The sequence below is a fragment of the Jaculus jaculus genome, chromosome 20 (assembly GCF_020740685.1).
Source record: "Jaculus jaculus isolate mJacJac1 chromosome 20, mJacJac1.mat.Y.cur, whole genome shotgun sequence".
Classification (NCBI taxonomy): domain Eukaryota; kingdom Metazoa; phylum Chordata; class Mammalia; order Rodentia; family Dipodidae; genus Jaculus; species Jaculus jaculus.
Genome location: NC_059121.1, coordinates 5,793,696 through 5,810,689, shown reverse-complemented (window position 1 = coordinate 5,810,689; position 16,994 = coordinate 5,793,696). Strand labels below are relative to the sequence as shown.

The following is a 16,994-nucleotide window of genomic DNA, read 5'->3' as shown; positions in this document are numbered from 1 at the left end:
TCATGGCTGGGACTAAGTGGCTGCAGAAGCAGTAAGGAGTATGGGGGACTCTCTCTCCTGGAGGCAGGACCCCTTCTCCTCCCCCCCCAGCAACCCCAGTGGTTTGAAAGGGAGCCCTGGTCAGGAGTCGCCTTTTGCCTGTGGTTCTCTTGGCAACCTCGGCTTTCCCTTGGGTCCTCCCTCTGTGACCCCCGCTGGGGGGCTGGGTGGTCCTGGCCCGGCCGCTTGCGCGCGTTGAGAGACCCCCGGTCTGCGCGCAGACTACACGGACGCGGCGCTGGAGAAGCCGCTGAAGCTGGTGCTCAAGGTGGGAGGCAGCGAGGTGACCGAGCTCTCCGGGTCGGGCCACGACTCCAGCTACTACGACGACAGGTCGGACCACGAGCGGGAAAGACACCGAGAGAAGAAGAAGAAGAAGAAGAAGAAGTCGGAGAAGGAGAAGCACCTGGATGAGGAGGAGAGGAGGAAGCGGAAGGTAAGGGCCCGGCTCGGGGTGGGATTTGCCCGGGGAGCGGGAAGGGCCAGCGGAGCCGGTGCCCCGTGCCCTCCTCCTCCGCTGCCCCGTGCCCTCCTCCTCCGCTGCCCGCAGGAAGAAAAGAAGCGGAAGAGAGAGAAGGAGCACGGCGACTCCGAGGGGGAGGCCGACGCCTTCGACCCTGGGAAGAAGGTGGAAGTGGAGCCGCCGCCCGATCGGCCTGTGAGAGCCTGCCGGACGCAGCCAGGCAAGACCCGCCCCTCCCCGGTCCCCGAGTCGAGTCGAGTCGGTCTTTGGCTTGGGGAGACGTGCGGGAGGGCGAGGAAAGCACTGTTGATTCCCTAGTTGGGTCCAAGGTCCCTGCCTTGTGTGCGGCAGGGCTGCCCTTTGCAGTGGCTGGAGGCCCTGGCGCGCCCATTCTCTCTCTCTCTCTCCCTCCCTCTGTCATAATAAATACATAAAAATATATAGAAAAGACACCTCACGATCTAAGAAGGGCTGGAAGCACTTTTTTGCTTGTATTTTTGAGGCAGGGTCTCAGTGTAACCCAGGCTGACCTGGAATTCACACTTTTTTTTTTTTTTCAGTTTGTTTTTCAAGGTAGGGTCTCACTGTAGCTCCTGCTGACCTGGAATTCACTATGCAGTCTCAGGGTGACCTCGAACTCACAGTGATCCACCTACCTCTGCCTCTTGAGTGCTGGGATTAAAGGTGTATGCCACCAGGCCCGGCTTAAACACTTTTAAAGGGTTGTCAAAAGGAATCAACAACAACAACAACAAAACAGAGGGCAGGTATGGTTGTGCACCCCTTTAATCCCAGCACTCAGGAGGCAGAGGTAGGAGGACCGCCATGAGTTTTAGGCCACCCTGAGACTACATAGTGAATTCCAGGTCAGCCTGGTCTAGGGCAAGACCCTACCTCGAAAAACAAAACAAAATTAAGAAACCACAGATGTCATAGAGACCAACCATATGTGGCCCACACTGTTTTTCATGTGTTCTAGAAGTTTGGAGTTACCTGCTCCAAACAGCACCCTCAGGTGCGCCAGTCACACCAGAAACATGCAGTCAGTGGAAATGCAGATAATCCCCTAAGTGACCACAGGCTGGCGTATAGGAAGCCAAGTTGTGTCACAGACGCTGCCTGCTGTGGGTGGTATCTCGGTGGAAGTCAGAGGCCACAGTCTTGCTTTGAGGATTCACTGACCTCCAGCCTGCTTGTGCAGGATTCCCGCCAGGGGCTCTGCGCTCAGGGAAGCATGTCTTCCTCAGTGTGGGCACTTGAGGCTGCTGCCAGAATGTTGGGACCTGGGAAATCAGGAAGGCTCTGCTGGGGTCAGTTGCCTCTGTGACTGTGCTGTCCCACAAAGGGCAGCTCTGGGTTAATCTTACCCTCTCAGTCTGTGCTTGTTTTTTCCTCAGAGTTTCTTTGTGGGTTCAGCCACCTGGTTCACAGCACATACCTGTTTCAGTCCTTGTGGGAAGGCCCCTCACACCTTGGGCAGCTCCCCCCCTGCCTTAGACAGCAGCGAGGACTCCCGAGTGGGAAGGGAGAGACAGCAGGCAATGGTCGGATGTTGGTGTGCCTGGCTAACGCGCTCCAGAGAGCCCGATGAGATAACGCTGCTTTAGGCGTGCCTGGCTAGCACGTCAGTCACGTTGACTGTGGGCCCAGGGAGCTCTTGACACACACAGTCTTCACGAGACCCCTGTGTAGTTTGTGTCTCTCTTCGTGGCACATGAGGACCAGAGGCACAGCCATCAAGAGTGAGGAGTGTCGTGTGAAGTACCGACAGGGAGGCCTAGACCTTTTCTGTCCTGATCATGATGGGAGCTAGAAAGAGCCTGACGGGGAGCAGCTCCACCAGGCTGACTCAGGGGCTTGAGATGTGCTATGTATCTCCTTAGCACCCAGCTGCAGTCGGAGTAGCCACCGCCTGTGGCCTCAGTTCTTTGAGTGTCACGTGCTGTGATCTCCACAGACCTGCCTATAGCTGTTTGGTTTTCTTCCCTGCCCTCTCTTTAACTTAGCTGAGAACGAGAGCACGCCCATCCAGAGGCTCCTGGAGCACTTCCTCCGCCAGCTACAGAGGTAACGGCATAGCCTGTGTCCCCCCCCTGCCACCCCTGAGACAGACCCTCGCCTCTCTGCATTGTGAACCTTGCATCCCACCCTTCCACCACCCGTAGGACAGATGCCCACTTTCTTTAGAGGCTCTGAGTCCTGAGTCCCATGCCCTGACGCATGCAGGATGGACACTCCATCTACATTGGTAAACCCCATGTTCCAACACCCTCAAGACACCCCTTTCTCTAGATACTATGAAACCTGCATCCCACCCACCACCACCTTCAGGATAGACACCTCCTTCTCTACATGCTTAAACCCATGTCCCCTCCACCACCTTCAGGATAGACACCTCCTTCTCTACATGCTTAAACCCATGTCCCCCCCCACCACCTTCAGGATAGACACCTCCTTCTCTACATGCTTAAACCCATGTCCCCCACCACCACCTTCAGGATAGACACCTCCTTCTTTACATGCTTAAACCCATGTCCCTCACCACCACCTTCAGGATAGACACCTCCTTCTCTACATGCTTAAACCCATGTCCCCCCCACCACCTTCAGGATAGACACCTCCTTCTTTACATGCTTAAACCCATGTCCCCCCCCACCACCTTCAGGATAGACACCTCCTTCTCTACATGCTTAAACCCATGTCCCCCCACCACCTTCAGGATAGACACCTCCTTCTCTACATGCTTAAACCCATGTCCCCCCCCACCACCTTCAGGATAGACACCTCCTTCTCTACATGCTTAAACCCATGTCCCCCCCCACCACCTTCAGGATAGACACCTCCTTCTCTACATGCTTAAACCCATGTCCCCACCACCACCTTCAGGATAGACACCTCCTTCTCTACATGCTTAAACCCATGTCCCCCACCACCTTCAGGATAGACACCTCCTTCTCTACATGCTTAAACCCATGTGCCCCACCACCACCTTCAGGATAGACACCTCCTTCTCTACATGCTTAAACCCATGTCCCCCACCACCTTCAGGATAGACACCTCCTTCTCTACATGCTTAAACCCATGTCCCCACCACCACCTCCAGGATAGACACCTCCTTCTCTACATGCTTAAACCCATGCCCCACCACCTTCAGGATAGACACCTCCTTCTCTACATGCTTAAACCCATGTTCCCACCACCACCTTCAGGATAGACACCTCCTTCTCTACATGCTTAAACCAATGACCCCACCACCTTCAGGATAGACACCCTCCTTCTCTACATGCTTAAACCCATGTCCCTCACCACCACCTTCAGGATAGACACCTCCTTCTCTACATGCTTAAACCCATGTCCCCCACCACCTTCAGGATAGACACCTCCTTCTCTACATGCTTAAACCCATGTTCCCACCACCACCTTCAGGATAGACACCTCCTTCTCTACATGCTTAAACCCATGTCCCCACCACCACCTTCAGGATAGACACCTCCTTCTCTACATGCTTAAACCCATGTCCCCCCACCACCTTCAGGATAGACACCTCCTTCTCTACATGCTTAAACCCATGTCCCCACCACCACCTTCAGGATAGACACCTCCTTCTCTACATGCTTAAACCCATGTCCCCACCACCACCTTCAGGATAGACACCCTCCTTCTCTACATGCTTAAACCCATGTCCCCCCCCACCACCTTCAGGATAGACACCTCCTTCTCTACATGCTTAAACCCATGTCCCCACCACCACCTTCAGGATAGACACCTCCTTCTCTACATGCTTAAACCCATGTCCCCACCACCACCTTCAGGATAGACACCTCCTTCTCTACATGCTTAAACCCATGTTCCCACCACCACCTTCAGGATAGACACCTCCTTCTCTACATGCTTAAACCCATGTCCCCCCCCCCACCACCTTCAGGATAGACACCTCCTTCTCTACATGCTTAAACCCATGTCCCCCACCACCACCTTCAGGATAGACACCTCCTTCTCTACATGCTTAAACCCATGCCCTCCACCACCTTCAGGATAGACACCTCCTTCTCTACATGCTTAAACCCATGTCCCCACCACCACCTTCAGGATAGACACCTCCTTCTCTACATGCTTAAACCCATGTCCCCACCACCACCTTCAGGATAGACACCTCCTTCTTTACATGCTTAAACCCATGTCCCTCACCACCACCTTCAGGATAGACACCTCCTTCTCTACATGCTTAAACCCATGTCCCCCCCACCACCTTCAGGATAGACACCTCCTTCTTTACATGCTTAAACCCATGTCCCCCCCCACCACCTTCAGGATAGACACCTCCTTCTCTACATGCTTAAACCCATGTCCCCCCCACCACCTTCAGGATAGACACCTCCTTCTCTACATGCTTAAACCCATGTCCCCCCCCACCACCTTCAGGATAGACACCTCCTTCTCTACATGCTTAAACCCATGTCCCCACCACCACCTTCAGGATAGACACCTCCTTCTCTACATGCTTAAACCCATGTCCCCCACCACCTTCAGGATAGACACCTCCTTCTCTACATGCTTAAACCCATGTCCCCCACCACCACCTTCAGGATAGACACCTCCTTCTCTACATGCTTAAACCCATGTCCCCACCACCACCTTCAGGATAGACACCTCCTTCTCTACATGCTTAAACCCATGTCCCCCACCACCTTCAGGATAGACACCTCCTTCTCTACATGCTTAAACCCATGTCCCCACCACCACCTCCAGGATAGACACCTCCTTCTCTACATGCTTAAACCCATGCCCCACCACCTTCAGGATAGACACCTCCTTCTCTACATGCTTAAACCCATGTTCCCACCACCACCTTCAGGATAGACACCTCCTTCTCTACATGCTTAAACCAATGACCCCACCACCTTCAGGATAGACACCCTCCTTCTCTACATGCTTAAACCCATGTCCCTCACCACCACCTTCAGGATAGACACCTCCTTCTCTACATGCTTAAACCCATGTCCCCCACCACCTTCAGGATAGACACCTCCTTCTCTACATGCTTAAACCCATGTTCCCACCACCACCTTCAGGATAGACACCTCCTTCTCTACATGCTTAAACCCATGTCCCCACCACCACCTTCAGGATAGACACCTCCTTCTCTACATGCTTAAACCCATGTCCCCCCACCACCTTCAGGATAGACACCTCCTTCTCTACATGCTTAAACCCATGTCCCCACCACCACCTTCAGGATAGACACCTCCTTCTCTACATGCTTAAACCCATGTCCCCACCACCACCTTCAGGATAGACACCTCCTTCTCTACATGCTTAAACCCATGTCCCCCACCACCTTCAGGATAGACACCTCCTTCTCTACATGCTTAAACCCATGTCCCCACCACCACCTTCAGGATAGACACCCTCCTTCTCTACATGCTTAAACCCATGTCCCCCCCCACCACCTTCAGGATAGACACCTCCTTCTCTACATGCTTAAACCCATGTCCCCACCACCACCTTCAGGATAGACACCTCCTTCTCTACATGCTTAAACCAATGTCCCCCCCACCACCTTCAGGATAGACACCTCCTTCTTTACATGCTTAAACCCATGCCCTCCACCACCTTCAGGATAGACACCTCCTTCTCTACATGCTTAAACCCATGTCCCCACCACCACCTTCAGGATAGACACCTCCTTCTCTACATGCTTAAACCCATGTCCCCACCACCACCTTCAGGATAGACACCTCCTTCTCTACATGCTTAAACCCATGCCCCACCACCACCACCTTCAGGATAGACACCTCCTTCTCTACATGCTTAAACCCATGTTCCCACCACCACCTTCAGGATAGACACCTCCTTCTCTACATGCTTAAACCCATGCCCACCCACCACCTTCAGGATAGACACCTCCTTCTCTACATGCTTAAACCCATGTCCTACCGGCCACCAGCAGCAGCCTTCTCGTGGCATTCCCGGCACAGTGTCATGTGGGCTACTGATGCGCACCAGCAGGGCTGCAAGGCAGGGAGCATGTGGGCCAGCCCCATATGAGGGTGGAGCCTACTGCCTGTGAATCATCATCTGTCAGGGATGGAGCTGTGACCCTGGTGCTGATGTCATTTTTGAAAAAAATATTTTTATTTATTTATTTATTTATTTGACAGAGAGAGATAGAAAAAAATGGGCGTGCCAGGGTCTCCAGCCACTGCAAACGAACTCCAGATGTGTGCACCCCCTTGTGCATCAGGCTATCATGGGTCCTGGAGAATCAAGGTTTGGTCTTTTGGCTTTGCAAGCAAATGCCTTAATTTCTAAGCATCCCTCCAGCCTGGTGATGCCATTTTTATTGTATCCAAGATACCCATCATAACTTAAAAAAACATTTATTTTGTTCCTTTTTACTTTAAAGAAGCAAATTTAAAATTTGGGCAGTTGTGCTGGGCGTGGTGGTGCATGCCTTTAATCAGCACTGGGGAGGCAGAGGTAGGAGGATCACTGGGAGTTGGAGGCCAACCTGAGACTACAGAGTGGATATCAGGTAGCCTGGGCTAGACGGAGACCTTAACTTGAACAAAACAACAAAAGTGGGCAGTTTTATAAAATTTGGGGTTGTAAGGCATTTTATGTCACCAGCAGAGTAGGCTTTGTGGTTTACCACTTCCAAAGTGTCTTTGCTTTCAGAAAAGACCCCCACGGGTTCTTTGCTTTTCCCGTGACGGACGCGATTGCTCCTGGGTATTCAATGATCATCAAACATCCCATGGACTTTGGCACAATGAAAGACAAGATTGTAGCCAATGAGTACAAGTCAGTGACAGAATTTAAGGTAAATAAGTTTTACTTTGTGAATGTTTGCGAGCGCCCTCTCTGTGCGTGTGCGTGTGCGTGTGTGTGTGTGTGTGTGTGTGTGTACACACTTATGGTGGTACTCACTCCCTGGTAAACACCTTAGGTTTTTTCCAGTTGCAAGTGTTTGCAGAAGATGACTTTGTTGCTAGCGTAGTGTTAAGGATTTTTCTTTTCTTCTTCTTCCCTTTTTTTTTCAAGATAGGGTCTCACTCTAGCCCAGGCTGACCTGGAATTCACTATGTAGTCTCAGGGTGGCCTTGAATTCATGGCCATCCTCCTACCTCTGCCTCCCAAGTGCTGGGATTAAAGGCATGCACCACCATGCCTGGCTTTTATTTTTTTCTCTCTTTTTATTTTTATTAAGTATCTTTCATTTAAAAAATTATTTCTTTATTTGCACAAGAAAGAAAGAGAGAGAGAGAATGAATGAATGAGTGTGCCAGGATCTCCTGCCACTGCATGTGAACCCCAGACATATGTGCCACTTTGTACATCTAGCTTTATGTGGGTACTGGCAATTTGAATTAGGCCTTACAGACTTTGCAAGCAAGCGCCTCTAACTGCTGAGCCATCTTCTCTGGCCCCATGTTAAGGGTTTTCTTAATTCCTAGTTTTGTCCTGTAATAACTAGGTGCTTAATTTTACTGGTTTTAGAATTGTATCTCTTGGGTGCTTTGCTTTTGTTCTCGGGGTTTTGGCCTTGGCCCTTCGAGGTAGGAATTTCTTACTGGCTTGGAAACCCAGGGACAGCAGAAGGAGGGTATGATGGTGGGATTAACACTTAAGGAGCAAATCGGCCTTATTTCTTAGACTTGGGAGACTGTGGAAAAGCTTGATGCTCTGTTTTCCGTGGGTGACACCTTCTGAAAGGTTGCTGACTCGGCCACAACAGAGCAGACTGAAAGAGAGCGACAGGAAAGACATCCCTTAGAGACATGGGTGAGGCCAGGGCCCAGATCCTTAAGTAATCCCAGGCCCTCTCTGGCCAGCCGTGGCAACACGTTGTGGTCGCTCACTGAGTGGCAGCCCGAGCGGTGTCCACCCATCCCATTACGACGAGGGCGGCACTGGCATTCACAGCCTCAGTGCTGCGGGAGGCGCTGGCACGGTGGCAAGGTGGGAGCCTAGGCGGCGTGTTCTCAGCAGCAGGGCCAAGCTTGCGTCCCAGTCACTTGTGGGAGATGTGTGCTTTCAAGTCACTCAGCTGAAGGCTCTCTCGAGCAGTCTAGACGTCTATTTGTAGGTGGAGTTTCCAGTTCACTTCTGTGGAGGACCCTGGAGGCAGCGTGTGCTGCTGGCGCCCTCATTCCCCTCCTCACTTTTTTGTTGTTGTTTTTTTGAGGTAGGGTCTCACGCTAGCCCAGGCTGACATGAAATTCATTCTATAGTCTCAGGGTGGCCTCGAACTCATGGTAATCCTCCTACCTCCACCTCCCAAGTGTAGGGATTAAAGGTGTGCGCCCCCACGCCCGGCTTTTCATGCCATCCCTGTAGCTTGAGGAATGGACACGTCACTTCTCATCCCCACTGTGTCCTCATCCCGCCAGAGAGGGCGGGGCTGCAAGGAGAGAGGGGCGCAGAGCCCATGAGCCTTTTTCCTCATGAGATCTGTTCAAAAGCAAGTTAGAGGCTTTGATCAGCTTTGCGCTGGAAACTTCTTGGGTAAGTAAAGACCGTGAGCAGCTCTGAAAATCTCTCAGAATTTTAACTGGTCTTCCTAAGTTTGTTTTCCGCTGAACGTTAGTCTCTCCCCTCCCCCCTCCCTGTTTTCTTTTCTTTTTGCCTCATTTGACAGTAATGACCTCTGCTATTGTCCATGTGGTGATTTCCTTGCTTCCGCTTCGCAGGCGGACTTCAAACTGATGTGTGACAACGCGATGACCTACAACAGACCGGACACCGTGTACTACAAGTTAGCCAAGAAGATCCTGCACGCCGGCTTTAAGATGATGAGCAAAGTAAGAAAGCACCGCGGCGCCGCTGAGCTGGAGGCCTCGCCCTGCTCTGCCTGACAGGCTCTCAGTGACGCCACGCTCCATCCATCCGCCATGCCCGGCTGCTGGCCCTGCCCGCTCTAGGCCACCTGTCCTCCAGGCACTGCCCGTCCTGCCCCTGTGCACAGTGCAGAGGCGCTGTCTCATGGGACTGGCGGAAAATTCTGGATCTGGGGTCAGTCTCACTGCCTCACAGCCAGCCTTGTGGCTTTGCTTTGTGGGACAGCCTCACTGGCCGCGGCCATGCCGAGGGTCTTCCCAGATCTCTGCTGTGAGCCAGGGTGTGTGTGTCTTGTGTAGGCAAGGGGCACTCAAGGGGCACCTGCTGGGCTCCATCAACCTCCCCCCCAGTGCCTCTGGGCCACGCCTGGGGTGCCGAGTCCCCGCAGCCACCCCCGCTGCAGCGCCTAGGAAGGTGGCAGCTGGGCCAGGTGAGGCCACGGCCATCCCATGCCATCCCATCGTCACGGCGCCGTGGCTGAGGGAGAGGTAAAACCCTGCTGCTCTGTCCTTTCTGATTCTAGGAGCGGCTGTTAGCTTTGAAGCGCAGCATGTCGTTTATGCAGGACATGGATTTCTCTCAGCAGGCCGCTCTTCTGGGCAGCGAAGACCCGGCAGTTGAGGAACCTGTTCCTGAGGTTGTCCCAGTGCAAGTAGAAACTGCCAAGAAATCCAAAAAGCCGAGTAGAGAAGTGATGAGGTAAGGCGCCACGAGAGGCGCTGCCTGTGGAGCCCGCTGCCCGCGGGTCGGACCGCGGCACTTGTGCCCAGCGAGGGCAGCGGGGACCCTCGGGGCGCCGCCTTCTGCACGCAGGGGCACAGTCCCGCGGGGTCCACAGGTCCTTTGAGGCACCTGGTACAGCACAGGGCGTGGGCTGAATGCCTGGAACTTGAGAGGGAAGAAGGGCTGTCCCTCCACGCTTCCCTTTAGGGTGAGGAGGTGACGTGTCACTTAGGTGGTGTCAGGCTGTCATCAGCCGGTGTTCGCAGATCTGGGTCCTGAGGGCACTGTCCTGCCACCCTTACAGTGGTTAATGCCACCAGTGGATGCGGGTACGGGTGGCTGAGACGCACTGGGGTCGTCCAGAGGCCCACGGGGCCATCCGTGTGGCGCGTGCTGCAGATGGGCATCGCAGGTCTTCCCCCGAACCCAGGACCTGCCTGCTCACGGCCGAGGCCTTGCCTGTGCACACGCAGCGCTCACTGCGCTGAGGACCCAGGGCCAGCTCTCCCCTGCTGCAGTGCCCCTTAGCCATGCGGGCCCATGCCAGGGCAGAAAGGAGCCTATCCTCCTGCTGCCGTTGGTTGCAGGGGGCAGAGGGCAGGCTGCAGCCTTGGCGCCAACACCTCGGTTGGCATCAGAAGTCCTGTATGGAGAACGCAGGGTGCGTGCTAAAGCCAGCGAGGCTCTGCGTGAGGCTGCCCTCCGCCTGTCCCGGCTCCCCAGCTCCGCCTGACGGAGCGCACTCTACTCGGGAGGGTTTCGGTCTCTTCCTAATGGCACTGTGCTGTCTGAGCCGCGTGGTTTCTGTCACTGGTTCTTGTGGTGCTTTTAAGGAGACTGAAGTATTTAACTGAGACGTGGACAGTAGAAGATTTCTTTTTCACTCTTAAGTAAAGAGCGTGGTAGCCGGGCAGGTGGCGTACTCCTTTAATCCCAGCACTTGGGAGGCCAGGGGAGGAGGATCGCTGTGAGGTCGAGGCCAGCCTGAGACTACAGAGTGGGTTCCAGGTCAGCCTGGGCTACAGGGGGACCGCCTTGACAAACAGAAAGGAGCATGGTGAGAGCACAAGCTCCGTGAGACGTGGAAGGATCGACGGCCCCGCTGTGGCAGATGCTGTGCCGGGAGTGTCCCTGAAGCCTACCATGTGTGGGCGCCCGGGGCACTGCCTGGGCTGACCCGTGGTGTCCCTGCCTTGCAGCTGCATGTTTGAGCCGGAGGGGAACGCCTGCAGCCTCACGGATAGCACCGCGGAGGAGCACGTGCTGGCCCTGGTGGAGCACGCGGCCGACGAGGCCCGCGACAGGATCAACCGCTTCCTCCCGGGCGGCAAGGTAGTGTCCGCGCTCCTCCCACGAGGGCCGTGCCCCGGGCAGGGCCAATCGCCGCGTGCGGTTGCACCTCGGCACATCCACCAAAAGCAAAATGGAGGGTCTGAGTGGGGCGCCGCCCGAGTCCAGGGGTCCAGGCCACAGTCAGGTCAGCTCGTTGGTCCTCCCGGTCATTTCCTCAGAAGGGTCCAGGTCACTCTGCTGGCAGCGTCTTAGTGAGCGTTGGGCAGTGGATGTGTGTCCTCACTGCGCTCCCGACGGGGCCGAGTGCTGTGGCCCTCGTTCGTGGGGGCTCTGTGCCCTCGCGCCAGCCGCACGCTCAGCTGTGCCAGGGCAGGATGGAGCTGCCGTCAGCTCCTCCCAGCACAGGGTGACCTGGTGCAGGGCGCCTGTCTGCGGCCCAGGTCCCTGTGAGCCACGTCAAAGCAGGAGGTGGAATGATCCCGTGTGCTCCAGCGGCCCTACGTAGCCCGATCTTCCGCCGCAGCACGGGGTGTGACTCGTGCTGGTGAGAACTGAGCCTCGTTCATCCTGTGCTGGGAGTGCGCCTCACGCTGTCAGTGAGCAAGGCCGAGGTGACAGCGTTCGGACCCTCGGCTTGTGTGGTGAGGGACGCGGCTCAGTGCTGAGAGCATTGGCTCAGTCTGTATCAGGCATGAGCTCCATTCCCATCACTTTTTAAATCAACACACAGACCCCAAACACGTTAAAGTTAGTTTTCCCTGCTTGCTTTAGTGAATATGCATATTTGAGAGCGGCACAGGCTCCATGGCTTGCCCGTCTTTCTCTGGGCAGCACAGCCCTGCACCCTTGCTGTGGTCTGGCCCTTTCTCCGGGGAGCCCTGGTTCCCCAGTGGGGAGCCACCGTTTAGAGCCAGAGACTCATGTTCTTGGTGAGGCACTCTCAGATGAGGCAGGGGAATACCTATGTGTGGTCACACGGTGTCTCCCTGCAGCTTAGGAGGAAGATGACATTGTTTGTGGAACCTCCCTTTCCACCGAGTACCACAGGCCACTTTGTAGCCCTGCACTGAGACGTCTGGCCCTGTTGCCCTGAGTGTATTCATTGCCAGTGCCCTCTGCCATCCTTGCCCCCGCACTTGTCCTGCTGTGCTCTGACATCCTGCTGGGTGCCCGGCACTCACGGGCGCTTACTACTGCAGCATCCAGCATCCCTGCACAGAGGGCTGCCCCTCTACGTGCACGGCCTTTCCCACACCACGGCACACTGCCCCTCCCTGCATGCTCCCACAGGTGGCTGTGGGAAGAGTCAAAGCTTTTGGTGGTGCACTTTCAGAGATGCCAAGTTCCTGGGCGCCTTCGAGGTGGCATCTGCAGGCCGTCAGGCTTTTGGAAGGGGTCATGAGCATGAGCAGTCCCTCGTGCCCTCACTCGCGAGTGGTACTCAGCAGGGAGCAGGCCAGTCCTCCAACCATGGACGTGGGCAGGGAGTCTGATGCTCTGGTGGGAGGGCACGGCATGTGCCCGCGCAGCACCCGCCCAGCACAGGTGTGCGGGGCTGACACCCAGTGCGGCCTCTTTGCAGATGGGCTACCTGAAGAAGCTCGGAGACGGGAGTCTGCTCTACAGTGTGGTGAACGCGGCCGAGCCCGACGCCGACGGTGGGTGCTCCTCCCGGTTGTCGCGTGACCTCGGCGCGCCCTTAGCCCACGTGTCCCCACAGCACAGACACCTCAGAGCAGCTGCCTCTTGCTCTTGCACACACTTTTTAAACTTCATTAATTTTTCAAAATTTTATTAACAGCTTCCATGATTATAAAAAATATCCCATGGTAATACCCTCCCTCCCCCCACTTTCCCCTTTGAAACTCCATTCTCCATCATATCCCCTCCCCATCTCAATCAGTCTCTCTTTTCTTTGATGTCATGATCTTTTCCTCCTCTTATGACGGTCTTGTGTAGGTAGTGTCAGGCACTGTGAGGTCATGGATATCCAGGCCATTTTGTGTCTGGAGGAGCACGTTGTAAGGAGTCCTACCCTTCCTTTGGCTCTTACGTTCTTTCCGCCACCTCTTCCACATTAGACCCTGAGCCTTGGAAGGTGTGATAGAGATGTTACTGTCACTTCTTTCCAGCACTATGATACCTTCTGAGTCATCCCAAGGTCACTGCCATCTGAAAGGAGAAGATTCTCTACCCAAAGGGAGAGTAGCATTAATATAAGGGTATAAACATTAAGAGAAGTGCTTACTGGATAGTTTGATAAGCATAGTATGTACACTTAGCCAGACAGCAGCAGCCGTTACACCCCTAGGGCTCATGACCACCCCTTTTTTAATGGACCGGGCCTCCAGTCCAATTAGAGGGCAGTTGGTTTCCACCATGACAGACATGCCACTATTGCACCTGTTGGTTCATTTGGCCTGGCTGGCCAATTATAAGGCTTGCAGTGTCCACTGTTGAGTATCTTCACTGGTGATTTCTCTATCTCCCATTGAACTACATGTAGAGTGGCTTCTTCCAGCTTTCTGTCAGCTGGTCTACATGGAGGAGGTTATCAGCTCAGTTCCAGCAGGATTTCTCAGTGGCCTTGCAGCCCAAGTACAGTCTTCAGCAATAAGGTCTTACCGTCTATTCCTGGTGGGAAACCAAGGGCCTTGGCAATGACCTATAATGTTTTTGGGGCATCAGGGACCTCTCTGGCCAACAAGTCACTGGAAGGTATCCCATCCATGGCACTGAAAATTTTCTGGCAACAATCTATGGCTCCTGAGTGTTCCATTGTCCAAGAAAGTGGGATTCCTTATGATTTATTTATATCCTCTTTGATTTTGATTATCCCTCCTTCCACCTTTCCTTTATTCAGTCTCTTCCCCTGACCTCACTATGGGCCTTGTCACCCCCACTGATCTATTCTTCTACTTATATACATGTATATACAATACCATCCTATTAAGTACCCCCCTCCCTTCCTTTCTCTTCCCTTTATATGTATGTTCTAGTTTACTGGCCTCTGCTACTTTTTTCCTTCTCACACAGAAGCCCAGTCATCTGTAGCTAGGATCCACATATGAGGGCAAACGTATGACACTTGGCTTTCTGGGCCTGGGTTACCTCACTTAGTGTAATTCTTTCCTGATCCATCCATTTTCCTGCAAATTTCAAAACTTCATTTTTCTTTCCCGCTGTGTAGAACTCCATTGTACAAATGTGGCGCACACTCTTGATGGCACGTGTGCGCACAGTAGAGCCTATGGGAGCTGCCCGGAGCACTGGGAAGTCACAGACCTCTGCTGAGTCCCTGGAGTGGCAGTGCCGTGCGGAGGGCTGTGTGTCGCTGAGGGCGTGTGGCGGCTCTGCCTGTGCAGCTGCACCAGCATTGCCTCCTCGGTCAGCGTGCAGGCTGTGCGCTTAACTCGAAAGTGCTCTGGAAGAAGATTAGATGGTGGAGTTTGGGGAGGTGTAGGTGGAGATGTGAGTGCCAGGCATGCCAGCCTGGCAGGGCATTTCATGGTCTTAGGAGGCATTGGAACATCCCCTTGAGGGCAGCAGCTGTCCTGTCACTGGCTCCCAGGATGGCAACATGGTGCATACCCACAGGCACACTGTAAGGCTTCCTGCCTCGCCCGTGCCTTCCCGCCTAGGTGGCTGGCTCCCGTGGCTCCCGTTGCCCATAGGCCATGGCGTTCTACCCAGCCTCGGTCAGCAGGTGTCCTGGACACACACTGACTGTCCGCTGAGACAAATCACTACTTGAGATGGCCACGACTTAGGCTGGAGAGAGAGTGTGGAGGCTGAGGTTCTGGTCAAAAATGGAGGAATCTCTTGGACCTGCAAGTGGGGTGCGCGTGCAAGCCGGCGGGCGGGCATGTGTCCAGATGACTATGTGGAGGCCGCGTGAGCACTCTGCAGAGCTGCCCGCGGCCCGCGGGGTGGCACGGCCACGTTCACTGCCGCGGCTGTTGCCTTTGGGTAATCAACCATGAAGTGAAATTGAAATGCCATTAGTTTTATAAATGGTAGTTTGCTTTTGTGAACCATTTTGTGACGGCCACTGTAGTTCCTCCCTGCAGTGGAGAAGAGATACCCAGCGCTACGCCGGGGCAGGACAGCCCTCTCAGCTCTCACTCCCGTGTCTTCCACAGAGGAGGAGACGCATCCCGTAGACCTGAGCTCCCTCTCCAGCAAGCTGCTCCCGGGCTTCACGACGCTGGGCTTCAAAGACGAAAGAAGAAACAAAGGTGAGCGCCGTAGCCGACAAGCATCCCCAGAGCTGCAGGGCGACGGGGACTGAGCTGGCGTCACCGTCAGCTCCATGCTGCTGGGATGAGCCTCCAGACCAGGCACAGTCATTGGGAGGAACAGAATTCATTTCTGGCTAACGGATCCGGGGCAAGTTCTATCATGACAAAAGAGGCGGGCCCCGTTTCACGGGTCCACGCACAGAGAAGCACCAGCAGCAGAAAGCGGGTAGAGCAGGCCGCTAAGCCGCGCGCCGCAGCCCTCAGGCTGGAGTTCTCGGTCTGCCCCTCGCCTTAGGGCTGGACCCTAGGCTCTGCCCAGTGACACCAGGTTTCAAGCTCAGCCTAGACTCCTGAATCTGCGGGGAATATCCATTCAAACCACCACAGCTGGCAGTGGAGAGGAAGCAGTTTCCTCTTGGGTTCTGTTGCCGTGTCCGTGTCCAGATTTTAAGACTGATGGAGTTCAGACCGGTTTAAGTGGTGCACATGAAAGTCACCGTGTGCAAACTTCGACTGTGCTTGTCCGAGCTTCCCCTGACAGTCCGCTGATCTCTGTCTACGGAAGCCTTGTCTCGGGCTCCTGCTGGTGGTTTTGGAGAGGGTTCTGTGTCTTCTCCTTCACTCAGATCTTGTCCGTCTGCAGAGGTGACAAGACCTAGGTGTGTTTCTTGTGGGTGCGGTCCCATGTGACAGTGGCATGTGCATCTGTGTCTGCGCAGTCTATGTGTATGCAGGGTCTGCAAGTGTGTCTGCATGCATGTGTTCGTATGTGACCAGTGTACGTGTGAGCTTGTTTTGGCGTGTTTGTGAGTCTTAGGACACATGACTATTTCAAGGCTTGCGCTGGCATGTGTGTCAGTGAACAGGGTGGGGTGTGCTCTAACTGGAGCACATGCCGCCTGCAGCTGCTTGGCTGCTCCACTAGGAGGAGCGCTGTCTTCCTTCTTGGAGGCACGCTGGTCATCCCTGCTTCCAGCCTGGATGAGCTCTGGTGACTTTTGTTCTTCTGACTGAGGTGCAGAGGTGTGAGAACCATGGTGGGCACGCGGACACCTACCCCTTAGGTCTGGCTTTTTGTTGTGTGTCTGTCCTTGTCATTTTCTTCAGTTTCCTTTCTCTGGAGCTGGGGCACGTTCCTGTCTGTGTCACTCCTATGTCCCTGGTTCCTTCCTGTGGTCCCTTCCTAAGCCATGGCTCTCTGGAGGGTCAGCTGGTGGGCAGCGGCAGCTTCATGGAGAATGCTCCTGATCCCGCCTTCTTGTCTCCCGCAGGCGTGTGCACCATCTCCTACCCCCTTCCATGTTGGCCCCAGGTGTGCACGCCACCTCCTGCCCGCCTTCAGTGTGTGTGTCCAGGTGTGCACGCCACCTCCTGCCCGCCTTCAGTGTGTGTGC

General features: G+C 54.6%; 1 protein-coding gene across 3 annotated transcripts in view; it reads left to right on the top strand.

The window, feature by feature from the left end:
- Brd9 (bromodomain containing 9) overlaps window positions 1–16,994 on the top strand; it is a 38,400-nt gene that overhangs the window by 1,436 nt on the left and 19,970 nt on the right. The window contains exons 2-10 of one of the 3 annotated variants that reach the window (XM_045139045.1): window positions 261–475; window positions 590–722; window positions 2,509–2,569; window positions 7,181–7,325; window positions 9,196–9,306; window positions 9,930–10,042; window positions 11,266–11,398; window positions 12,942–13,017; window positions 15,502–15,597. In XM_045139045.1, coding sequence (XP_044994980.1) covers window positions 261–475; window positions 590–722; window positions 2,509–2,569; window positions 7,181–7,325; window positions 9,196–9,306; window positions 9,930–10,042; window positions 11,266–11,398; window positions 12,942–13,017; window positions 15,502–15,597 — 1,083 coding nt within the window. Of the gene's footprint in view, window positions 1–260; window positions 476–589; window positions 723–2,508; window positions 2,570–7,180; window positions 7,326–9,195; window positions 9,307–9,866; window positions 10,043–11,265; window positions 11,399–12,941; window positions 13,018–15,501; window positions 15,598–16,994 lie in introns of all 3 variants that reach the window. The other 2 variants (XM_045139044.1, XM_045139043.1) reach the window with 2 other exon arrangements.